The following is a 27,310-nucleotide window of genomic DNA, read 5'->3' as shown; positions in this document are numbered from 1 at the left end:
TTACCTCAAACTTTGCACCTTTATAATTAGGAGATAACGTCAATAGAAAAGAATGTTTTCACAAAATAATAGAATGTAGTGCTAAGATGTAAAAGTGTAAGAAGCTTACCTTGTGACTTTCTGCTACAATCAGGTATGGAATCCTGAACCACTAATAATTTACTTCATAATAATGACAGGATTCAAATGGACCATCATAAAAGATTGAGTAAAAAATATATACTAGAATAATTCCAGGATGTGCAAAGCACCACCAGGTTGTCATCTTTCATCCAGGTTTCCCATGAAAGCATCACCAGTATCTCAGTGTGTATTTGATTTCTTTTCTTAGGGCCTGATCCAAACCCCACTAAAGGCCAACGGAAAAACTCACTGACTTTAATGGTAGGGGGATTGGGCTCTTAATTGGCACTGCTTCCTCCCTTTAAGGCTGCTAAGGTTTATTAATTCATCTCAGTCCAAATTACAGTTTGTGCCTTCTTTAAGCCTGGGAGTACTCCAAGTGAGCTAAAGTGAGACAGGTACCTATATGCTTAGCTGGACCAGGGCCAGAGTGCTTAGCACACTGTAGGATTATTTAACGCTGACCTGTGGGGTGTACAGCGTGTGTTGGGAGGAAGAGGTGAGTGTGCCTGCATGTTTTTTACTTACTTATAAGTATAAACGGACACACCTGATTTTTATTTATTTAGTGGGGGATGTGGTTTGATGTTTGAGGGTTTTTTCCCCACTGCTTTTTTAATATTAAAATATCGAGCCTCATCTCCCCTCATTTTTATTTCCTGGAGATTCTATAGATACCTAGAAAACTAGCATAAGAATTGACAAGCTTCAGGAACCTTGGTCAGTGACAGGAAAGAGATTTTTACTCAGACTGTTTAAAACTCTTGGCTTAAGTTAAAAGCTATTAAGCTCAAACTCTCCACAAAATTCATGGGAGAAAAAAATGACACACCAGATTCTAATGTTTCTAAAAATCAAAGGGGAATGGGGGGGACATAAACAAAATGTAATAATGTTTTGTTCTTTTGGAGGTTAAGAGCTGGGTTCCAATATATAATAGAAAGAAACTACTTAAATTTGCACAGATTTTTTATTGTGAATTTTTACTGTTCCTAAAGGTGTTGGATTGCCAGTCATGGAGACACACCTCTGTGCTGTCTCCTTTACACTGGGTGTAAAAGCCAGAGTGGCATAGGCTCTGAAAACCCAACAGGATCCCCTCATGAACCCTAGCAGAGAGGGCACACAGGGGGCAGGAAGGGTGTGTTGGGGTGGGGTGATAGCATGGAGTGCTGGGGACATTCCAGGGAGCACTGCAGGCCATAGGGTAGACCACAGAGGTTGCTGTCACATAGGCTATATTTACACTTACGGTGGCATGTAGAGTAAAGGCACTGCAGGTGTAGCTCCATACCGCAATGAAAGGCTCTGACAGCAGGGAGGCGGTGGGATGCAGCGGGACACTACACTGCTAAAAACTGGCAGTGGAGAGGCACTGCTTGGGCATGCAGAGAACCTGTGTAGAATATACACCCTACGGTTTCAAGCCTGTATGGCACTCTACTCACCTACGCCATGCCTCAATGTATACACTGCTATTTACACCCAGGCTCGCTGGGCATGCAGCGTCCATAGTCTACACATTGCCCTAAGTGTAGATATACCCTTAGACAGATCCCTAGCGATACATTGTGCCAGGTACCTCTTCAGGCCCCAGAACAGCACAGGATTAGGAAGGCACAAAGGTGGCTTAGAACAACCTGAGCCAGAGCCTTAGCCCCACCCCCACCAGAGCTGTACCTTGTAGAGGCACAGCAAAACAAGTATAAGACAGACAGAAGCAACACAGGCTTCCCCAACCCCATTGTGCCAAGGGTGTCTCAGTCTGAAGTGGAAGGACTACCTCTGAAAATAGCGCACTGCTTGCCTGTGAAATCCTTGGCCTTTCTGGTCAGACAGCCAGAGGAGCTGATTGTGATAGTGATACTTATGTGGGCAGTTATCCAGACTAATGGAGCTTTTAGTGCACACCAACAGAGTCCACATGTGCAATTAGCACACACAAGAATGTACACCTCTCTGTGTAGACAAACCAGCTCTGCATAGTACATTGTAACTAGGAGGTTTGGTTTGCAGTGGCTATATCCACTTGGAGAAAAAAACATAATTAGAAAATGTGTTAACTAACGTGAGGTGAAACACAACTTGGCACTTAACTTGTCTTTGTCTAGGTTGTGTTTTAAAATGTGTTGGCTGGTCATGTTAACCTCAATGGGGGGTCTCCTATGGTTTATCACACCAGATAAAACATTTAAAATTACAGTTGTCCTAGGGCACATTAAAGGCAGAACTGTGTTTAACACTGCCATTTTAAAGATGTTAGTGAACACATTTTCTAATAAGATGCTTTTCCCCCCTCCACTACAGACAAGACCAATGTCAGTTGAATCATCCATCTCTGGTATTCCTTTGATTCTGTTCCATATCAATGCAACATATTGCTCCACTCCACAAAGTTATCTAGGTAGGCTCTCATCATTTCGTGAAAGCTCAGACCACACACAGATTAATTAAACCATTTTCCATCTATCTAGGTACTTATATGGTGTCTGCCAACTTGTTTCACAGAATTTAGAGCCTCTGGGATATGTCATTTGCCAGGACGATATGGGTGAAGGCGAGTCCAGTCTCAGGTTACATGAGAGGACACAAGGAAGAAAGAAATAAAAATGTAAGGATATTTGCAGAGTGTATCATTGCACTGTAAGTTATGTTCGCCAAAGATTTGATTCGTTTTTGGAAAACTTTGTCACAACTGAAATTACAGACAGATTAGAACTACTTCTGTACAATAAACCCCATTAGCAAATATTTTGCCTTTAAAAGCATCATCACTGTATACACAAGAGGCATTCATTCTCAATGACTGTTGAATCTAGGCTGGTGCTTCATATTGTCATGAAGCATTTCCTGGCTGCTCTTTCATGAAGCCTTTGTATCAAGGTTGTTCATATTGTTTTAATAGGAGATTTTTGATAAGTTGGAGTCAGTTAAAAAGATTTCTGTAATCCACTTTTTTTCAGCAAATTTGAAAATTAAGAAAAGGCACTTTGATTAAAGCTTGTTTTGATCTCATAATAATGAGAAAAAGTAAGAGAATTTCCAATTAATTTTGTTTTTTTCCATTTAAATGATAGAAAATCTAAGGGCAGTGCAAAGGGAAACCAAAGTATATACAATCTTACAGCACAAAATGTGTACATTGCAGATTTGTTAATACAACAGCAAAGAAGAGGGATTTAAAAGGGAAAAGAAACTTGCTACATAGCTGTGAATAGCATGCACTGAGGAAACATGCTCCAGATTTTGAGCTGCATGCTTCAGTTTCTACGTTATCAAAGCAGAGTGATGTTGAGACACATGAATGGATTTTCTTTATTGTCAGTAGATTTCAACACATTCCATCATTTTCAGAAAGATTTTTTTTTTCCATCCGAACAAGCCAGCAGCAGCAGGTAGTCATAGAATGCAAAATTTGTTGATGCAAAAGAAATATGCTTTACAAGAAAAGATTTTTTATTTTATTTTATTTTTTTTTTGCCATAGGAGAATATTTGAAGCCTTCAGTCTCCACTCTCAACCAATCAGCATTCATCTGCTGTAATATTGGCAAGACAGAAAACTGAAGTAAACAGATCTTTTAGTTGGCACTTCTTGGTATTGTGGTACATTAGGCAATAATGCAAGACTTTTAGACCCCTTATTCCTCATGTGTTCATATTCCTCTCTCAACAGATACACTTTATTCTATCGTAATTTACTTTTAACTTCCCAAGAAATCTCCAAGAAATAAACAATGTGCACTTTTTTTAAAATTTAGTTTAATGGTAAAAATGAAGTATTTACTAAACTGCACAGTCCAAATTTACAGGATCATTCATGCACTGACCATTTGATGGTGAAAGGCCAAATAAAAGATCCATAAAAGCAGTTAAATTAGAAAGCAACCAACTGGCATAGCTTAATTCTTACCTTGGCTGTTTTTTTCCCGAGTTGACATTTTTGCTGGTTATGAGACAGAAATAAAATAACTTAAAACTTTCTGAACTCCTACCTACCTGGCGTGAAAACTTTGTTACACAAGTCCAATATTTTCTGTTTTATTTTTAACAAGCAAGCATATGATATATATTTCCTCTATATAGAAAGACAGATATACTCTCTCTCTCTCTCTCTAGGAAATAATTAACCACTTCCTATATTTCTATGTTTTATAAAAGCAATACAAAATATTCCTCTCCCTCAGGGCCCTGAAATCACAAAAAACCTCTCACTAACTTCAAAGAGCTTTGCATCGGGCCCTAAATCTTTTAGCAACAATCAACTGAATTAGCCGTTGGAGTATCTATTACCTTTATGTAAATTCTAAATCAGCGCTTCAGAAAGATATTTCATAATAACTTGGTTGTCTCCATTGGGATAATATTCAATTAGCAAAATTAGATCTCTCCAATTGCCCCAATATGTAAAAACAAATGTTTTCACTTACCTTGGCTGACAATGACATCTTTATGTCTGGGGAAAAAAATCACAAAATATATAATTAATGTGTATTAGTTATAATATTAATACTATCCAGCTTCTACACAGTACCACATTATGTTAAGTCTTACCAGACCTTCAAAAAAAAAAAAAAAAGACACCAAGAAAAACCCCACCACAACCAATCAACCCACCCTGGATTCACAAGAACTAGATAAGTTCATTGGAGGATAGGTCTGATCCAGTATGAAAGTTTTTATGTTCCTATGGATGAAACTGTGGGATAAGATGTTAGATAACCAATCCTAACCAATACAGTAACCCCCCTCCCACCTGTTGTCTCTTGTTTAAACTTTGATTGTAAGCCCTTTGGAGTAGAGACTATCTTTTTTTTTCTATGTTTGTATTGTGACTAGCATAATGGGGGTTCCTAGGAGCTACTGCTGTACAAATAAATGATACTAATAAAAATACTAAAATCATATTAGCATTTGTATATGGGAAATTTGTTTTTAGACGGCAAAAAAACCCACCCCAAAACATAAAAAGCCTAATTTTTGGAGATGACGAGCACATTCAGCTTGCATTCAAGGTTCTCAGCACCTGTGAAAAATCAAGCCATGAGATGACTCGTACATAATGATTACGAGTTCTTTTGAATAATTATCCAAGAACCTGTATCAATGAGACTATTAATGTCAGAAAATGTGATGCTGATACTTGCTCACTGCAAGTCAACTTTACCACAGTCCCACACAGAATCTCTAGATAAACAGTACTAGGTTTGCTGAGGGACACACAAAAGACGTTTTCGTAAGTGCTGACTTGTTAGTCTACACTCAAGGAAGCGCCATGCATGAAAAAAAAATCTCAATGCTTTTCAGAAGATGGGAGGAAAACTTAAATTTCCTTAGAATAACCTCCTCCTAAAGGTTTCCTGCTTGTTCGGGGTGCACTTATTTCATGAAAACTGTAACTGACTTTCAGCTGAGTACCAAAATGGAGGTCAAATATTTGTATGGAGGTCAAATATATATAACAGTGATAGACAGTCAAACATACACACATATAGAGTTCTCACTGACTGCTGGTTCAATCAACCTTATTCTGGTTGCTAAATGGAAGAGTCCAGACTTGGATTCCCAGTTGATTTTAAAAAAGTGGATAACTAGCTAAGGTGACAGTTACACGACTTCCTGCTATTTTATTGGGATGATTTATAGCATGACACTGGCTTTAAAACGGCTTCTAATAAACAAAGTTCAAAATCTGGATCTAAAGTCCAAAGCATGTATAAGGGATTTTTGTCCAGGGCCCAAGTTAGGGCTGGGTCCCTGTTTCCTCACACCAAAAATGGGATGCTTCTGATGCATTTGGGCCTTTGCAACTTCCCCTAATTAATAACCTTAAATGCAATAAGCAAAACACTGCCCTCCGATACATGCACACAAGCCAACTGATTCAACAGGAGCTGGGCACGCATTTCCAAGGGCATATTTGTAAAAAGTTGGTATTTACATGTCTTTCTTTCCACTTCTCTTCCCATCCACTCCCCAACCTAAGGTGCTTTTACAATGAATTTCAGTGCAGAGACGATACTTTCATACAGAACAGAGTACACAGTCTTCAGGTGAGATGATGGTAAAATGTTTTCAAAACGTTTGAAGCTTCGCTTTCATTAAGTATTTCAGGCTAAACAATGACCTGAAGATGCACTCAGATGATTGTTTTTCTCCAACAATTATTATTATTCCTAATCCTTCTGGCCCCCATTTAATCCACGATCACTGAAAAGTATATTTTTTTCTTATTCTAGGGAAAGACTGTAGAAGTGGAATAATTGCAGCATTTCAAAGGATAAGCAACATATCATAAAAAATGACAAAATATCTATACCGACTACATGTCTGAACTACTGCACAAATTCAATATGCCTGAAAAGAGCAACTGTTTTTAAACGTAATGTCTACTATGGTTAAGCTGTTTTAACAGGATAGTAATAACTGAAAAAAGGAACTTGATAAGCTGAAATAAAGCCAGTGGATTTAGCTAGAGAGTTTTTCAGTCTTTAAATAGCTTTTACCAGTATCCAGCAACAGCCTGAATTGCCAGAGGAATTTTAGATTTCAACAATAAAAAACATTTAGAAAAGGAAAGAAAATTGTGTGTAGAATGTCTAAACCATAATCATTAGTGCACAATACTTCAGTGTTCTACAGAATTCTCCAGTCTAGGTATAAAGCTATTACTAAATGTATGTATTGCGGTCAGGTAAGATTAGCACATTATTGTGTGTCCCTTTCAATTTTAAATTTTATACTGGTCCTGAGAATCTGTATGAAAACAACCTATTTTACATTATTAATACATTCATTAATGCCAGCAGATTTTAATTTGATTTTTTAATTTCATTTACAAATTCAGAACTTATTTTAATGATAACCTCCCTGTATTTCATCAGTATTCTTACCTTTATTTACACACATCATTTTGTAGCTTCATTCAAAGCAATTCTATTTAAGCCATCTTTACAGTTAATTAGCTCTACAGTGAAGTTACTATGTAAAAAGGCACCTCTTTACTGAAGACATCTGCTCCCTGTGTGTATTCAGAGTTGTATTTCTTTATATCACAGAAATAAATGTTACTCCTTGTTCTTTGTTAGAACCGCAGAGCCAACACAGCTAAGCTTTGGGTATGTCTACACTACCTGCTGGATCGGCAGGTAGTGATCGATCTATTGGGGATCGATTTATCACATCTAGTGTAGATGTGATAAAATCGATCCCCGATAGCTCTGCTGTTGACTCCGGAACTCCACCACGTGCGAGAGGTGGAAGTGGAGTTGACGGGGGAGCGGCAGCAGTCGACTCGCCATCATCCTTACGTCCAGGTAAATCGAGCTAAGATCCACCGACTTCAGCTACGCTATTCACGTAGCTGAAGTTGCGTATCTTAGGTCGACTACCCCCCTCCCCCAGTGTAGACCTAGCCTTTATGCCTTATTATCTATGATCAATACCATTTAAAAAAAACCTACTAAATTTTGAGGCCCTGATTCTGCAAACATATATATACATGCTTAACCTTACTACCGCTTGAGTTTGATGGGACTACTTGCAGTAGTAAAAATAACCATGTGCATAAGTGTTTGCAGGATCAGGGCCTAAATCAATCAAACTTCTGCAAACTCATGAAAAATGAAGAGAATAGCACAGATGTATCAAGACTATAATTTGGCCTTTTATACCCGGTGATATTGCTCAAGAAGGAAAAAAAGACCTGTTTCACTTTTCAGGTCGAGTTTGCAAAATGGGCCATGAGAAAAAAATCTTTACTTGTAAACTGATCATATCTGAGATATGGAAACATGGAACCTCACAACGCCATTTTACAGTTACTTGTAAGTGTAAAACTGCAGCTAAACATAAATCCAGAAAATGCACAACTGAATTTACAATGAAATAAAACCTTTGTCTGAAACCTTAACATTTCAAAATTTATTTTTAAATGAAAAAAAGAAGTAGAGAAAACTTACAGCATCATAGAACTGTAGGATTGGAAGGGAGCTAGACAAGCTATCTAGTTTAGTCCCTTGGCTAAGGCAGTACTAAATATTAGCTAGACCATCCCTGACAGGTGTTTGTGGAATCTCTGTCATTGGAGGTTTTAAAGAACAGGTTAGACAATCTCTCTAGGTAATTTATTCCAGTGCTTAACTACCCTTACAGTAGAAATATTTTCCTAATGTCTAATCTAAGTCTCCACTGCTGCAGTTTAAGCCCATTACTTCTTGTCCTGTCCTCAGTGGCTAAGGAGAACAATTTATCACTCTCCTCTTTGGAACAACATTTTATGTACTTGAGGACTGTTATGTCCCCTCTCGGTCTTCTCTTCTCCAGGCTAAACAAACTCAGCTTTTCAATCTTCCCTTACAGGTCATGTTTTCTAGACCTTCAATCATTTACGTTGGTCTCCTCTGGACTGTCTTGCTTACAACATCCCTGCTAATACATCCCAGAATGATGTTCGCGTTTTTTGCAACAGTGTTACGCTATTGACTCATATTTAGTTTGTAATCCACCATAACCCCCAGATCATCTGCGGTACTTCTTCCTAGCCAATCGTTTCCAAGTGAGGAAATCTGTACATAAATGACAGTGGGCCTTAACATGCATGCACAATTTGTCAAATCCAAACATGTAGTAGTGGAAGCATATTCATGCTTTAAAATAATATATCTACGTTTTGCAGGGATTTTAAGATTCTCTGGAGATTTCTTGCATTAGAGAGGTGAATAGTCAGATTATGCAGACAACATCTACAAAATATTAACAACGCAAATTGACAGTTTATAAATTTGTAATAAAATTAAAACAATTTAATTTCAGAGGGTTTTTATTCTTAAGATTTGCAGATACCATTTTGCTACAAACTGCAATACTTACTTCTCTGCATTTTTTGCCACTTTTGATATCAGTTTGGATGTTGAAGCTGCCCTCAACAGTTTATTACGACTGTCCTCTGAGTTGTCCCACATGCTATGTGATTTTTCAGCAGTCGAAGTTCGCTTTATGCTAAAAAAAAAAAATTTACTTTTAAAATTAAAAATTAATGAGATAACGATAGCTGGCGCTGGTATGCAACTGACAGATCAAGCAGCAGGAGACAAAAGCAGCGCTAGGACTTCCTTCAAGTTGATCCAGAAAATAGAAATAAAGATTAGTCAAAAAGTTCTAACCAGATGAGCGAAAGCAACTGAGGAAGGCAATTGCAAAATTCATTTGTTTGACCTATTCATTGTGATTTTTAAAGTGGCCGTAATGATGGATGATTTTTTACCTTTCTGTGACATTGCTAGTAATTAAAATGATAAGTGGAATGAATTTAATAAGGCTAGAAAAGTTTAGCTCAAAAAACAAATAAATAAATTTTGAAAACATTTCTATTTTCAACACAAATTATTAACTCTGTTCTATGGCTATTGAACACAGTAAAACATTTTGAATGCTGAGCTGTTTTGTCAGCACATAGATAGGGCACAATTCCATAAAAAGGATTCTGAGGTGGCAAGTTCCAAACCCTGTAAGCCACTGACTGTTTGGAAACAAATAGCTCCAAAACAATGGTCCAAAATCCTGATTCCTTTGTTCATGCATAACATTCCATTCACTTCTGTGAGACTTCCTGGAGAGGAATAAGGCAAGCAAGATTTGGCCCAATATCATGGAAAATTAGACCCATGAATATTTGATAGACTACATCAGCAATCCTGCTGGAGCCAAATTTATGCTAATGGCAGTTTAAAACTGTTTTGTAGTCACTGGTTTCACTGAAGTTAATTTCATGTATAATATCTTTATCATAGGAAATTTGTTTAAATGTGGTCTGGCTATAACAGTTATTAAATAACCTGAATTATAATTCTGCAGATGCCCTGCCAACAACCTTGCAACTCATCCAGTCAAAAATGCTTTTTGCAAGAATAACATTCAAACTGCAACTCTAGAAAGGCAAGCTTATTTCCACAGTATCTCAAGAAGCTGAAAAAAGACTGTGACAAACAAGTAATCAAGACATATTAAAATATTAAGAGAGACTAAAAAGCCATCTCCCCCCGCAACAAATTAGTATGCTAAACCCAGGAACAAGAAGTCTCTTTACAGTAAGATGCCAGGCAGGGGAATAACAAACCAAAGTTCAGCTTTAGATTGTAGAAGAGTTTGTGCAAGACATGGAGACACAGCCTTTATGAGTGTTAAACATGCATCAGTCAAGTGAAAGGGTTGTTTTTATTTTCTATTAGAATTGTGAATTCAGGCAACACAAGCCAACATAGTTTTGTAAACCAGTGCAAATTTGAGAGTATAATTCATTTGTTATTGAGTTTGTTTTAGTCTTCTAAAATGTCAAGCGGTCCGAGAAAGAATTCCATACCTTCCCAAGGTTTCAAAATAATAAAGGTGACGATGGATCATAACAAACTAGTAGTGAACGTGAACATTTACAAATTTTAAAATAGGTTTATTTGAAAACTATTCAATTTTAAAAATCAAAGAGTACCATCCTGCAGATGTTCTCTGCACCTAACTCTCACTGAAATCAGCAAGAATTCTGTATGTGAAGGCTGCAGGATCAGGTCCTAAACAAATCCCTCCCGTTCCCCCTTCCCCGGTCAAACAGTTGTTTAACATTGGTGTAGAAATATGACCCCAAACATGTCTGTAGAATCAGAATCCTAGATGTCAGATGAAATGGACCATTCTGTAACCAAGCAGGGATATGACAAAAAAGCAAAAGATCCAAACTGCAGTCTTATTAAACAGCAGTTTGGGAAGAAAGGCACCCGAGTCAAGGGTTGTAATGATACTAGTTTATGACAAGTGCTATTATGACATGTGGTAAATAGTATAAGACGTGGTTCACAGTTTTAGTTGGTCACATTTAACATAATGCCTTTAAAAGCATACTTTCAAATATATTACATCTTGGCATTTTTTACATATCTATTTTAATAAGACTGTAATTAAGACATCCTAATATGATAAAGAGAGACTAAGACACTGCAAAGTACATGGGATATAATTCTATTTTTCTCATCTTTAAATTTATGGAAGAAATATTTGCATTTTTAATCTTTATTTTATGGTAAATATTGTAATGCATCTTATGTTCAACTTTGCAGCACAAAAAATACTGATTTTTGCACTCAGTTGTGAAACTGGATCTTGGTTTCTCAAAATTTGCTGTTAAATGTGGACTCAGTATCATTACAACCATTTTCTAGCTCTGTACTTTGGTACTGTGAAAACCTTTTAGCTGGAGCAGAGCTCTTGCTTTCTTGAGTTTGCCTGTGTGTTTGGAGAGTCTGTAAGGAGGGCTGGGGAGAAGGTGATGCTCGAATTTGTGGATTTTGATCATTAGAATGAGTTTCCTCTTTTTTTTCTCTCTGTCCTTGAGGTTTTTCCTTTTTTTCTGTACCGCTGTAAAATAAAGTATAAGATGGAACAATAGAGAATAAGCAAATAAATTGAAGGTGAAAAAATGCACACATTTTATCAGAGAAGGAAGAAGAAATTCAAAATTCATTTAAGAATAATCACCATAAGAAAACGTGTGGTTATATACTGATGTTGTTGGGTTTTGTTAATTAAATTATTAGTAAAGTACTTTGCTAAAAGCAAAGATCAAACAGTTGAAGAGGGCTTCCTGTCAAGTTCTAAGAAATATTATTATATTACTTGGAAAAGTAGAGAAGGTTTATCGCTGTTTTAGGTTCATCACTTACCCCTTCCCATTTAAAACTGAACACAGCTCCCTTCAATTTAAAATATGCCCTGTATCTATCCTAGTTTCTGCTGTATCTCTCTGCAGATTGTTGTGTATGCTTTGTGCCTTCTAGCCTTCCATTGTTAGTAATAAAATGCATTTACTGGTCATGGGTTACTCCAGAAGTGGATTAACTAAATGTGCCATGTACCAAATCAACTACCGGGTACACCTTTTTTGGTCCTACTTGGCCATAACAGAGATTAAATGGTCAAACAGTCACTTTTTCAGCATCTGGGGTAAACAAACTATGAGTTTACAATTCCTCCACTTTTAACAATGTAATAGAGCATAATCTTTGTTGTTTTAACATTTTAGATCCCTTTAAATAAATTTTAAATGGCAATTTAAAAATGTTCTTATTCATGAAGGCCCTGGTCCAAAGTCCACTGAAGTCAACAGCAAGACTCCTATTGCTGTCACTGATATTTGGACCCAGCCTCAACATGGCTAGTTTTCTGCATGTGCTCATGCATACATGTTTATGTGACAAACTGATGGCTAGTTACCACATCTGTGTACAAACAAAATTAACAGTTACTATTTGAAAATGTGATTCTCTAAGGTAGCTGTCCCTCACTAGTTCAGGTCCCCATGATCCGTTGTGCTGTGATGTATGAAAGGGAGCAATGCAACACCAAGGAGCAGAAGTGCCCCAGATCCATGTGAAAGGGCAAGCAGAGCCTTTGTAGAATGCTCAGCCTTTTCCCAAGCCTGGGGAAGTCCTTCAAGTGGTCAGCACTTTATTGCACTTTGGGAAATAAAGCTGGCGTAGAATGGGGGAACAGCTTCTCCAGGCAGTATGATTCCCCCTTCATAGCAAATGAACATCAACTCTTGCATCCCCTGTCCTCTCCTCAAATGTGTGAGTGTGTCCCCTTATGGGCAAGTGCTTCTGGTGCGAAGAGAGAGGATGAACTGAATTGAAGAGGGGACTGGACCACCATACTGGAATCCAGAGACTTTGTAGGCCATGTTTTCTAACTCCTAAACAGCATCTCAGATCTCCCTTTTTTGAGAGTAGAATTCACCTAAACTCAGAGTTTAAACTAGGAGGGATCTTTCACTCCTGCAGGTTTCTCTCTATAGCAAAAGAATACAGTCCTGAAACAGCCAACAATACATTTTTGCCATAAAACATTCTTTAAAGTACAAAGAATACAGAGAGGATCAGCATTAACAGACCAGTTATGCAATCCCCACTTAACTGAGAATTTACTCTTGCCATGTGACTTATTTCAAGTACATTGCTGTACGGTACCTGTGACATGCTGAAGCAAACACACAATGGCAAGACAAGCTTCTCAAGGAAGTAGTATTCTGCAGCATATAGATGTTTTCTTCCTTTAATTATACTGAAGGTGGACTTTTAAATGTTACAGGAATTTGAAGTGTGACTACATTTTTCACATGCCATAAAACAAAATAAGCAGAAAGAAGAAAGTTTACCATTTCCCACCTCTAATTTTGTCTGGTATTCCCTCTCTCAAGTTAAAAGTAATCTACAAATTAAAAATATAAAGATTATACATCCTAGAGAAGCAAAATAGGTACAAAGAAGAGATGAAATGTTGTTTTTTCCCCTATCGCCAAATGAAAAAGAAAAAAGAAGAGGAAGGTGGTTTTTTTCCTGTTCCCTTTACTAAATTAGAAATTCTGGACTCATCTATCTACCTTTCCCCCAAAAAGACACTCTGGAAACAGAATCCAGATGGAATGGAAAACCAGTACAAATCATGGAAACGAAATCTGATTCTAAGTGAAAGTAGAGATGATTTTTATTCAGACTATCTAAAACACTGGTTTTCATTTGTTTCTGTTAGTTGCTATTTAACACAAAATCACTAAGTGCAGGTGTGAGAAAAAGCTGTCTTTGTTCAAGATTCAACAGCCACTAATTAAGGGCTCAAAGTTTCCAACCCACTTCTCTGAATCCTTTCGGGGAAAACTGCAATAAAAAGCAGGGAATAAAAGACAGGATATTCCTGATGGTTTTGATATAAAAAAATACATATTTATAAAGAATCAGTCGGGGATATGTCATACATCATAAAGCAGCTAGAACTGGCACAGACCCAACTTTTTTTTGAGAGAGAGAGTTTCCTTCAATTTAACTTGTCAAGGCATATTTTGTTTTAAAGGAAATCACTAGAAGAGAAATTAGAATAGAAATATGCTTGTTTTGAAGGCAGTTATGGAACACACAACAGTATTTTTTCACCTTCAGTGAAGATACGCTTGTGATTGGCTCCAGAGATAAGAGCATAATGACTTTTGGTGGGTTGGTAGATAAACTTGTGGTCTCAAGTCCCTGTTCAACTGGAACTCTGAAAGCCATTTTTTGTTTGCACTAGGTTTAAGCTTGCATTACTGGAAACAAGAGCACTTTGAACAACTTTCACCTTTTTCCAAAGTCTCTGACAAGATAATGGAGTACAGAAAAACAAGCCCTAGCAATGTCTTATCACTAAAGAAAATAACAGGCTCTTATTACAATTATGAAAGCTGTACTTTGTGCTCACAATCCTGTATAGTCAATTTACTTATTAATAATGATGCTTGTCATAACCTCTTCTTCCCCTTTCCTACAATGAAGCAAAGACTGGACTGAGTGAGTCCGTCTACCATGAAGCAAGGAGTTAAAAAGAGAGAGAGAGAGAGAGAGAGAGATTGAGAGTGTGTGTGTGACTCAGGAAGACACACACAAACAAGCATTTCCCCTAGCTCTCTAGTCAAGAAACCAACAAAATACATACAGTTGTGTTATGAAGTACATGAGGAGGAGAGTGAAAGGAGGACGGAAGAGAGAACTGTGACAAAGTTAATTACTGGAAAATAATTCCAACTTGTGAATTTTCTCTTCTTCTTCTCCCAAACTACAACAAACCAGAGACTGGAGTGAGGATATGATCTTACCTGATGTCTGACATTTTAAGATTAAACTTAACTGAAGTCCAAATAAAACTGAGCCACATTAATCCACAGACTCTTTTATAAACTGTCCAAAATAAACCACAATGGCTGATGAGTGAACAGCCAGCCATCTAGTCATCTGCAGAGCAGTCCTTATGAAACACCAAAATGTGAACACATTTTAGATGCTGGTGACCTCCAACCTGCTATTGAGAATCTACCAGCTCTTTCCATGAGTAACTCGTGGCCTTCAGTCAAACCAGAAGGCTGAATCTCCCCAAAATGTTCAAAAGGAAATGGTCCTTAACGAAGGATATCTATAGTCCTTCAGAAACATTCCTGCGACCTGAAAACCAAGCACAGATGGCTAAGAGGGGTTAAATAAAATCACCTTTGCTCTGACCTGTCAGATTTTGCAGACAATTTAAGGAATTGGGAAAAGGAACAGGAAAGCGTAACCCAGCTCTCCTCTTCCATTCATCAAAAATACTCTCTCGCTATAGCAAAGGGATAGAGAAACAGAACAATCTAGGTGATTTTGCAGAATTCCTGGTGGCATGCTAATCCTAAGAGATGACCCAGATACTGACATACAGAATGGAAAGTCTCCGGATTCAGGAGCCATTCCCGTGGGATCAATCCCCCTCAGCTGAGCCAATCTTTGCCCTGTAAATAGACTGCCCTAACAGAAGCCAGAATTATATATGACACTGAGACTATCCAGGCTCAGGTTTTCAGATGAACCAGGTTCCTAAATCCCTTGGTGCCTTTAAAAAATCCCAGCCAGTGCTTCTGAAATTACGGCTCAATTTTTAGCATCTCACCTGTGGGATGATGTAAGACACTGCTGTACAGCTGTTGAACTATAACAGAACCAGAAGGCCACTAAGTAACAGTTTGCAAATATAAGATTTGGTTTCACTTGCCCTCAGTTTAACAAGTTGACGTTGCATGAGCACTTTAAGGGGAAAATTTGCACTGAAGGCAAAGGGGCCTGAATAGCATTCTCTAACTCCACAAGTGAGTGTTGCAATTATACAAACCTGAGCTGTTAGGGTGAGTAAACCTTAGACTCAGAAGAATATTTCTGTACCAGTGATGAAACAAGGAGCGAATCATCCAGAAAACAGAGATTCCTTTATACCATCAAAAGAACTACTAATTGAGTTATACTCCAGGAAGCCTGGTCTATACAGGCAGGCAAGTAGTCTAAGAAATTTCTGATGCGAAGACAGGATGAAACTAATAGCATTCTTGGAAGTAAAACTGCAGAGAAGACAGACAGTCTGTCTGGATACATGGAAGCCTTCCCAGTATGATTCTAGGATCATACCCACATATATCCTGGAAGTCTATAGATGGGTTTTCTCCCCAACCAATAACAAATGTATGCTCCTACAGCAACCTGGTGACCTCTCTGTCACAGAGCCCATGGAACCTTCATCCAGATTATCTGTAGTCTTGGTGAAGTGGTACATGTTCAAGATTCTCCTAGGTGATTTCACAGAGCTCCTGGTGATATGGAAGGAGGAGATGCAGGAGTGATTCTTTCCCCCATTAAGGTCTTGAGTCTGACATTCTCTCAGATTCTTCTCAAAATCTCTTTTCCCTTCTTCTTTCTGGCCACCTATCCATCCGTCTTCTTCCCTTAGGTCTGGCTCCACTAAAAGCTATGTTGACATAGCTAGTCTCTTCCTTTGTCTCCCTTTTTTTGCTTTGAGCAGGATGTGGGAGGGAAAAGCTGGGAAGGAAGTATGAAAGAGTCGGCAGCCACACGGGCTCCATACTTCCAGGACAAGATTAATGGGGAAGTGCTAGCTCATATATACCTTCCAAAGTGACTGCTTCTTCTACAGTTCCAGGCTTTCCAATAGGTAGAGATGTACATCACTCAGCATCCAATTCATTGTAGGATAGGGGAAGTCACACATTTAAAAACTAAGACACTACCTAACTGAGAACAGGAAAGAGCAAATTAATTCTGCTTTCTGTACTCAAAAAAGCCTTAAACATTTTCTGCTTCACTTTTTCTGTTTAACTGTTTTACTAATTAAAGGCAGAAGAAAAGGTAAGAGGCCTAGATTTACATACAATATTGTTAATTCCTCAAATATACTGCATCCCTTCTAATTGTGTAGCACAGTATTTAAATCCACACTTAACCATAACTCATCCACTGAAGTCAGCACAGTACTCCACAGAGACCGAGAACTTTTCACATATAATTTAACAGATGGTAAAACATTTACATGTGCAGTGTTCCATAGCTGTATCTGTGGCAGCTTTTTCTTTCATTCTCTCCAACAAACAGGAGCAGAAACAAACCATTCCTCTGAGATGCTGAAAAATGAATGGTTAAAAGTCCCCGAAGAAAACAATAAATAAGAGAACACTTTGCTTGTTCCTGAAACCACTGTATGAAAAAATCAAATATATATTAGATACTAAGTATACAAATTCAAGCTATGTTATTTTTACAAATTTGTTTTGTAAAATCCTGCAATAAGAACTCTCTTAAGTTTGAAATGTGCTATATAAAGTTATAAAGAACCGATTAACACATGGTTCTAAATTCACCTAACTTGTTTCATAATTTTTATTTTGGTATCATCTGATATTTTATTTCAAGACCATGTTGTCAGATTTGTTGTTTATTTCCTTTCAAGAATAAAAAAAATTCAGATGCATGCTAAAAAGTATGAATGGCTATCCAAGCATGAATGTCTGTCTGTTAAATTTTGGAACAAAAATCCCTATTAGAAATATGTTTTCTTCTCTTTTAGTAAACGTTTAATTTCATGTGTTGTACACTGTAAACCAAAGTGATCTCCATTTGTGATCCCCTTTCGATATATCCAGCTGTAATGAATTCTAATGGTATGCTATGAGTCTAAATCCTATTCATCAATTGGTATATTTCAGAAAACTTCAAAAATTAACCCCAAAAGGGGCTTCCTTATTGAGATTTTGTATAATTTAACTTTTTAAGAAGCAAGTACCTTTTAGCAGCAGATGAGAGGGTCTCTTTTCTAGCAACTGATACGGAGGAACTATGGCTTGTTTTTCTACTTCCTGCACTTCCATTGGTTATACAGGACATAGAGATAGCTTCTCGGAGGCCTGGTTGACCTACAAGGAATTTAAGGAAAAGAGATTTTATAGGAGCTTTCAAAGCATCCATGTGACATTCAAATTAAGAACAATAACTGGTGGGGCTGGCTTTCATACAGCATTGTTGCTGGCATTCAAGACAAAGGATTTGTGTATTAATCCAAAAATTGCTCTCTGAAATAATTTAAAACTTTAAGAGAAGACCATAGAAACAAGAACAATTCATATGTGGTGTGTATGGTATGAACACCCTCATGTGGGTGGGTAGGTGGATGGATAGACAGATAAAGAGTTATTGTCAACTATTCACACTAAACCAATAAACATGAAGTTTTTGCAAAGAAATACTGTGTTTTGATAGTAGAACAATTTGTTTAAGCTAGGAATAAAATTTATCTGACATGATACTATTAACCAAAAATATGTTCACATACACATCAGGCTAATGAAACAGCACTTTAACGGCCAAAACTAAGGATGTTTGTACACAGGGGAATTCTTTTGTAGAATTCAAAAATGGAAACATAAAAGTGACATTTTAAATTGTAAAGTGGAGTAACTCAAATGGGGTGTTACAGTCAAGTGGTAAATTATAATCCAATGCTCTGGCACAGTATCATCCTAAACTTCACTTGCCACAGGATTATTTTAGTCGTGATTGCAACAGGAATATAAATTCCTTGTGCAGGAGCACTCTGTGGTTCAAAAAGCTGAGTCATCTTAAATCATCAGATTTCCCAGAAGCTCATCTGGTAGGTTATCTCATCATTATCATCCCTTCATAAAGTGCGTTGTGATTATAAATACGAAGGAACAAGAAAGATAGCATGCCATTATTGAATGATGGTGTATTCAAACCATTCCGATTAGGTAAATATTTAAGATACTATATGCAAATAAATGTACATTTAGAGTGGAAAATCCTGTGTAAGGGGAGGGTGCACAACACACTTCTGTTGGGGCTTCCTACGCCTTCTGAACACATGTAACGGTAAGGAGCACTACGTTGGTGCAGACCACACTATTTATTGCTATACAAATCTTCTCGTCCCAGGGTGGGGTTCCAGGGCTAAGAAAGCTATTTTAGCTATAACTGTCTTGAAGAGACTTGACTTCTACCAAGTATACAACAGAATTACTCAGGCTGTGGCCTGGGAAGAGGATTTTGGCCAAAAGATCACTGTGTTATTAACCCATAGTGCCATCAACACACACAGGGCTGTATTACAAGTGAGCTGTAGCAACCACAAGGCATGAAGTCCCTGATCATTATAAACAGGATGGCACAATACACACCAATGTACACTGCCATGAGGTCCTTATAATGGGCAGGGCAGGTAGCATTGTCCATTAAAGTAGCCCAACACTTCCCACCATAAGACCCTGTTTTCAGTTGCTTACAACTAAGGCTACGTTTTAGTCACAGGTATTTTTAGGAAAAGTCACGGACAGTAAACAAAAGTTCACAACCCATGACCTGTCCATGACTTTTACTAAAAATACCACAGACTAAAAATTGGAGGGGGCAGTTGCCCAGAGGCCCCACGGGTGTTTGAGGGAAGGCGGCCCAGCTGCTTGGGAGGGATGCATTTAGCCTGGTAGGGAGTTTGGGTGTGCAAGGGGGGAGGGGGTTGGGACACAGAATGGGGTGAGGCAGGCTCTGGGTGGTGCTTACCTGGGGGGGATCCCCGAAAACAGCAACATCTCCCTCGTTCAGCTGCTAGGCGGAGGCATGGCCAGGAAGCTCTGTGTGCTGCCTCTGCCTGCAGGCACCACTCCCGCAGCTCCCATTGGCTGCGGTTCCCAGCCAATGGGAGCTGCGAAGCCAGTGTTCTGGGAGAAGGCAGTGTGCAGAGCTGCCTAGTCATGCCTCCACCTAGCAGCTGAGCAATGGGGATGTCACTGCTTCTGGGGAGCCCTCAGGTAAGCACCACCCAGAGCCCACCTCACCGTGGCCAGTGCCCCAATTCCTTGCCCCCTCCCACACCCAAACTCTGCTGCAGGCGGGAGGTGAGAGGGGGAGAGAATGGGCTGAGACTGCCCCAGCAGCAGCCAGTGCATCTGGCACAGGGGCTGCCTGAGCTGCCCCTGAGCCAGGCACACCAGCTACTGCAGAAGTCACAGAAAGTCAGAGAATCCATTACTTCTGTGATCCCCAGTGACAAACTCGCACTTTACTTATAACTTTGCCAAACTTTAATTATTTGGGCTGAAATTTCCCATGCTGGGTGTCTAGCTCAGGCTGAATTATTTTGGAAAATTATTCTGGTAAGTGCCTGCCCAGAGCCTGCCTCACTCTGTCCTGTGCCGCATTCCCCGCCCCCCTTCCCACACCCAAACTCTACTGCTGCTGGGGGGAGAGGTGCAGAGCCAGGTAGAGAGCCTGACGGCCCCAATGACCCCTCCCCCTCAGCACCAGCAGGGGTCCTGGTCTGCGTGCCACCACCTGCCTACCTCCCAAGCAGCTGGGCCGCCCTCCCACAGCACCTGCAGGGGCCCCAGGCAACCCCAAATGGCTCAGCCATCTCCAAGAACGAAGCTACAGACAAATGTTGTTTTACCCATGCTACAAAACACTGACGACCTTCATTTGAGATGTTCTAGCATCCCCCTGCTTTGGAGCAGGGACTTGGTCACTGAGAATAAATGAGGAACCAGGGCCAAAGACTGGAAGCCTGTGGAGATGCGGAATGTGGAAGCTGGAGGTAAGGCTGCGCAAAAGAGACAGATTGGAAGAGCAGCTGGGAGGGGGGAAATGGGGGCTGGATTGGGAAGACAGGAACATGGAGCAGGGGGATTGTAGAGAAGAAAATGGGAATGGCAGGGGAAGCAGACTTGCACTAGGAGTGGTGAAAGGTTGGAACTGGTGGGGAGCAGACCAGAACTGATGCAGGAAGTCCATAGTGGGAGACTAGTGCTGGCTAAGCAAGATGACTGGGATAATAAACATACAGCTAAGGGTAGCGTAAAATCCTTCCTTTACCTGTAAAGGGTTAAGAAGCTCAAATAACCTGGTTGGCACCTGATGAAAAGGACCAATAAGGGGAGAAGATACTTTCAAATCTGTGGGGAAGGTTTTTGTTTTGTTCTCTTTGTGTGTTCTCTCCGGGTCAGCAAGGAACCAGGGCAGGGAAAATACACCTCCTAAAACCATACCTGAACTAAGATTACAAATTGTAAGTAATAGGAAGGAAATGCATTAGATTATCTTTTGTTTTAGCTTGTGAATTTTCCCTAGGCTAAGAGGGAGGTTTATTGCTGTTTTTGGTTTTCTCTTTTTTTTTTTTTTTTTTTTGATAACTTTAAAGTTTTGCCTAGAGGGGAATCCTCTGTGTATTGAATCTGATTACCCTATAAAATTACCTTTCATTCTGATTTTACAGAGGTGCTTCTTTTACTTTTTTTTTTTTAATAATAAAGTTCTGCTTTTAAAGAACCTGATTGGTTTTCAGTGTCCTAAAAACCCAAGAGTTGATCTGTGCCCACCTTGTTAACCTATTTGGTTGGTATATTATTCTCAAGCCTCCCCAGGGAAGGGAGTAAAAGGGCTTGGGGGATAATTTGGGGAAACAGGAACTCCAAGTGGTCCTTTTACTAATTCTCTGTCTAACTCACTTGGTGGTGGCAGCAATACCATTCCAAGGACAAGGACGAATTTGTGCCTTGGGGAAGTTTTTAATCTAAGCTGGTAGAGATAAGCTTTGGGGGTCTTTCATGCAGGTCCCCACATCTGTACCCTAGAGTTCACAGTGAGGAGGGAACCCTGACAGAAGCCTGTGGATTGTAGTTGGGGACTGGCTAGGATGGAACAAGAAAAGACAGAACTGGGACGGTGTGGAAGGGGTTAAGCTTGGAGGAAATGAGGAAAACATTCTGTGCTCACTAGAGCACGCGTTTCCCAAAGGCTGGAATGGAACCCAAGATTCCCGAGTCTCACCATTCTTCTATTGTCAGCAAATATCTATGTAACCCTCTGGCAAAGCATCTTATCCCCTTCCAGTGCTAGCCCACAGGCAGTGGGTTACAACTTACTATTGCCATCAGTTACTCCATTAGCTCAAGTAGCAGATGTCAGTGAGGCAGATCTAAAGGTTCCAATCATTCTGATGAACTACATAGGTGTCAATATGATGCCACATGACAGAATTTCTGTTTTCCAGTTTGTAACCTTAATAATGTTTTAAAATAGTTTTTTGTGTGTAAAGTCCTAGGTTTTTAAAAACACAAAGTTAAACACTCATCAGTTAGGAAGTTAGAAAATGCCAGAACTTTAGATTGCCTGTAAAACCTTAATTCAGTCCCCTTGTGCATATGCATTATGATTCAGTCTTTAATTACAGGAACATATACTATTTTTTTTCCCACAGGATCCCTAGATCATTCAGTGCACAGGATGTACAGTGCTCAGTTAATGAGCAGCTAGTCAATATTTTGTTTCCATCTTGCTGTTCAACCTGTAGTCCTATGACTTACTGCACACTATTCAAACATGGCTCTGAAGACCGAATTAAAACTTTCATCATGGGCTTTTCTATGGTGCTAATCACTATCATATCTGAGTGTTTAACAACTATCAATGACTTTATTTTCACAGCATCCTAGAGAGATGAAGAGGTGTTATTATTCCCATTTACAGAAGGGAAGCTGAAGCACAGGAAAATTGAGAGCAAATGTATCCACTAATTTTGGGTACCCAGTCTGGTATTTCAGAGCATATAGCATTATATATGTAGCACATTATGTGTTTAGATCACATCTCCCAAGACATCAGCTGTAGCTGTGAGTGCTCAACAGACTCCAGAGTCTCAAGCTGGGCACCCAGAAAATGAGAAACACACAGTTAGTGACCAGCTGTTCAAAGTCTTGTTTACACCTAGCCTCGCACAGGAACTCTGTGGCAGAAGCAGGAATAGAATTCAGTGCTCCAGGGCAACATCGAACTGCCTGAGTGATGAGACCCTTCTTTCTTCTCCTGCAATTCACTGTCTCATTCACTGCAGATTTTCCAATTTCTGAAACAAATTAGGCAGGTGTCCTACAGACCCTGCTGATTCATCTCCAAAGCAGGTCTGCCCTGTGCTCTGAATGAGGCAGGGATCCTGTGGAAAAAATAGTCTCTAATTACATGTTACATGATCATGTAATTAGACAGTCTCTAATTACATGATCACAACATTGTTATGTGGATTATTATGGCCACAGTAGAATCAACACCAGAACCATGGCTTCCCATACTGACATATATCCACCCACCCCAAATTTGTCATAACCTGAAAATTCTTCAGAAGGTCCATTAAACTCGAGGGAACAAGGATCTCCCAGTACCAGAAGATCTAAGTAATACACCAACATTCTGGTTCAAATAAAGAAAATCTTTTTGGGTTGCAGCACAAAAGCTCCAAGACTCAAAAGTTTTCCACCTGAAGATCAAAGACAAGCAAGGCGGGATGCTAACATCCTGAATAAATAGCTCATCAAGGACTCAGCCGAAGAACCCAATGGCTTTTCACTTCCATGGAAAATATGGTCCACTTTGAACTGCAGCTGCACATCCCTTCTCCGTAAATGGGAAGTAAGACGCAATTCTATTTGTGGTTGCAGAAACAGATTTCAGACTATGGACTGGTTAATCAACGTCCCAAATAATGTATCTCTGCCATTTGCTCTGCATCATCGCCAGCCTCGATTTGGACATCTAACATTGCTGGTTTTAAGCCACACTAAATAAGATTAAAGACTGCATTATAGTTACATATGGCAGGATTCAATTTTTTTAAATATAATTTCAATGGATAATATTGGTTATTTTTAAGCTTTTTTTATTTTTATCAATTTAAATGTTCACCTTTTTGGGAAATTATGGGTTTTCACCTTTTTTTATTGAAATTTAAATTTTCTATTTAAATGTTCACAGCTGTGGGAAATGATGTATGGGTCAGACAATGAAGGGGTCAATATAATTATTTAATGACAGCAGACACTGAGATTCAAAAAAATTAAAGCTTTATAACCATTAAAAAACAAATTGTCAACATCAGATGTAAAAATATATAAAATGAATATTCTTAAATCCAAACTAAGTTCTCAAGAAGCATTTTTTTTACTTTGCCTATCTGTAAAGTCTGATTATCATCGATGTATAAAATTTTTCACTGATTGTCTGTTTATGGTGCAATTGATGTTTACTGACATTTACCATGCCTAATTATAAAGCATATGCACGATTGGCTGAATTAAGGTTGCACTGGCACGCTTAATTCTGGCATTTCCTGACTTCTGAGCGCTTGACTTTGACACCTTATTCATGTTATTTTAACCTTTTGTGTATGTAACAGGTTAAGTATGTCAAGAAAATGTGTGATTTAACAAATATGTGAGTAGGTTGGGGAAACATTGACTGGCAGGCTGCTCCACATGTACAGAGTACTACTGAAAGCTGACAGAAAGTCAGGTCAAAAGGACAAAAGAAGCAGTCAGGAAAACACCTGGGCAGAGTAGAAGAGGGGAAGAATGTAGAAGATGAGGAGGAAAGAGATCAGCTTTGAAACACCCCATGATATATAAATCATTTTGATTTTTTCCCCCCTCCCTGCTCCCAGCCTCTTGCCCCCAACAAATCAAACAAACACAATTCTTCTCAGCTAGCCACACTCTAGAGACTACCTTTTGCGGACATGTTTTATTTCATTTTTTAATAAAGATTCTAATTTCAAAATTCAACATTTTTAAAATACCCTAAACACGTTTTCATAACACAGATAGCAGCAAAGCCACAAACCAATATGAAGTAGAAAAATATCTTGAGTAATACTGGCATATAAATGTGCTTGTTTTATTTTCAATGACTAAGTAATCATCTTATCCAAGAAGATACAATATGTCAAAGCTCCTGATTTGCTCTTGAACTGTATGTGACCCTTCTCTGTCTTTCTGTTTGTGGTAATAGATCAATACATCTCAGGCTGCCATTGAGGAAATTATGCAGAAATGGGAATGGGAGATATGTGTAACAACTCTGAATTCTCTGACAGACACAAAAGATTCAGTGGACAAGCTGTGTGTAAAGTGCATACAGAAACAGTGCTTCAGATCAGAAACATCTGATACTGGCACATAATCAGATGGAAAACATGTACAACCTCCTCCTCCACAGGGAGAGAACACTAATGCAAATACTGGGCTCATGACATTACATCTACAAGGAACTGTCTATACTAAGATAAAATGTCTCAGACTCTTACACTGAATAATAAAACCTTATCCATGAAGAAAATCTGAGATCAATCATATCCAGCTCTTCCTAGCTACAATGTGCTCTCACCCATACAATATTGGCAGCAGTAAGAGGTTTGATTCTCATCCGTACAGTAGATTGTGGTGACTTATTTTTAAATGAAAGGACTTTCTTTTAAATTATTATTTTAATAATGACCACAAACATGCTAGGGTGATTCACAGAACACTTACTGACCTGAGATTTAAGTTAGTCTAGACAGAGACTTGCATTAGTTTAATTAAATCAATTTAAAAACTGAGTTTAGTAAAACTGGAGCAGCTATTGTTTGTAAACTAGACTGACAGAAATAAGGAATTCAGAAGTGATATAAGAAATACTTGGACACATTCCAAACAGCAATCAAAATATCTAGTTCTAGGGGGAATTATGTGAGTTGCACAGGCTGCAGTAAAAGAGATTGTATAATGTAGTTTCATCTAAGTTTGTAACTCCCAAATTTTGCTCATTATAAATGCCTACCTTTGAATCAAAAATATGAATTTCAGTTTGCTCCCTGACAGAAGGCATCTTCACTGTAAAACTAGCCTGTCTTTACTAAAGAAAAGTGTACCTTAGAATTTCTTGAGGAAAAATGGGTGAATCTTCAGTTTGTAAGAAAATGTTAAAACTCCACAATTTCCAAGTACACCTCTACCTCGATATAACGCTGTCCTCGGGAGCCAAAAAATCTTATCGTGTTATAGGTGAAACCACGCTATATTGAACTTGCTTTGATCCACCGGAGTGCGCAGCCCCGTCCCCCCAGAGCATTGCTTTACCGCGAATTCATGTTATATCAGGTCGCGTTATATCAAGGTAGAGGTGTAATTTTGCACAATGTTACAAATATTTCACACTCCTCTACTTTGACATTCATTAATTGGACTTCCGTTCTTTTTTAAAGGTGAACTAAAAAAGGCTCAGGATTTTTTTTTTAAATTAGTATCCCAAATGATTTTAAAAAAATATAATCTAAAAAATGGGAATACATTTACATTTTAAAACAAAACATTTGGGGTTAATTCCTAACCCATTTGCAAACCCTGAGTATTGGACTTTATGAATTGGCTTTCCATCATCAGAGGTGGAGATTAGAATGTTTCTGACCCTAGCTGCAGAACTCCACTGGATGATGGCTAGCGAAAATCTCTATACTCGTCATCAGGCTCCAACTTACATTAATACCCTTAGAATCTTTCTGTCTCCCACTGTAAAAATATCCTTTCATAGCAGCCAAAACAGGCTTAATTTCAAAGGAGAGTGTTATAATGAAGTTGCAGTGAAAACACAAATTCAGGATGGAATTCAATAGGCTAAAACAATGAAGTTCTCAGCATTCAAACTGTGCATGTCTGCCAATATCACATTATATGTCAATTACTAACATAAACAGTCTGTAATTTTTCAGACTGAATAGCACTCAGCTTTATCTTTTGGCTCGGAACAAGAGCCGGATGCAAGCTGAATGTAAAATGAGATCCAGTGAGTGGTGACCAGGATTAAAGCCAAACTGTGAGATCAAAGTAGTAAAAATGTCTTTCATGGATAATGGATTCCATCTCTATTCTGATAATTCTCACAGAATAATAATATCTGCTGAGTTCAAAAGAGACCTTTCATTCAAATCTGTCAAGTATACAAGTGTGTGAACGAAAGATAAGCAAGATTAGACAAAGACCACCACCATAAACTTGAAATCTGTTTCCCTCCCTTGCTTCCATAACCACAGAATCAGAAAAATAGGAAATAGATTTTATTAGCTAAATTGGGGGGAAATGCAGGAAAAACTGACATTTACATGACAGTAGCAACTTTTGAAAAGGTGTCTTGTGATAAAATGATAGCTTTTAGTTCCAACTGTATGTCTCAGGATTTTAGAACAGCAGGCCTCCCCCCAAATGGCTCTAATTTGTTCATTATGACCTTCACTCACTTGTGTGAATTGGAATAAATTGATGACTTTAAGACTACTTGATAGATACCTATATTCTGAGACAATGGCACACTGCTTTATTCACTTAAAACCACACACACAGAGGTAACATACTTTCACTATTAGCCTAAATTATTTTTCCTGATAAATACAGCTGCAAGTGCATATATCTAATAATTATATAACTGATATTCACATGAAAT

The 27,310-nt window shown here is 38.6% G+C and overlaps 1 protein-coding gene across 3 annotated transcripts in view; it reads right to left on the bottom strand.

The window, feature by feature from the left end:
• EML4 (EMAP like 4) overlaps positions 1-27,310 on the bottom strand; it is a 273,980-nt gene that overhangs the window by 91,536 nt on the left and 155,134 nt on the right. For 2 of the 3 annotated variants that reach the window (XM_032773633.2, XM_032773631.2), the window contains exons 3-7: positions 17,787-17,916; positions 11,358-11,528; positions 8,994-9,122; positions 4,553-4,578; positions 4,036-4,068 (exon numbers count right to left, since the gene is read on the bottom strand). In XM_032773633.2, coding sequence (XP_032629524.1) covers positions 4,036-4,068; positions 4,553-4,578; positions 8,994-9,122; positions 11,358-11,528; positions 17,787-17,916 — 489 coding nt within the window. The remainder of the gene's footprint in view (positions 1-4,035; positions 4,069-4,552; positions 4,579-8,993; positions 9,123-11,357; positions 11,529-17,786; positions 17,917-27,310) is intronic. The other variant, XM_032773635.2, reaches the window with a different exon arrangement.

This window comes from Chelonoidis abingdonii, chromosome 3, assembly GCF_003597395.2.
Source record: "Chelonoidis abingdonii isolate Lonesome George chromosome 3, CheloAbing_2.0, whole genome shotgun sequence".
Classification (NCBI taxonomy): domain Eukaryota; kingdom Metazoa; phylum Chordata; order Testudines; family Testudinidae; genus Chelonoidis; species Chelonoidis abingdonii.
This window is presented reverse-complemented; position numbering and strand designations above follow the sequence as displayed.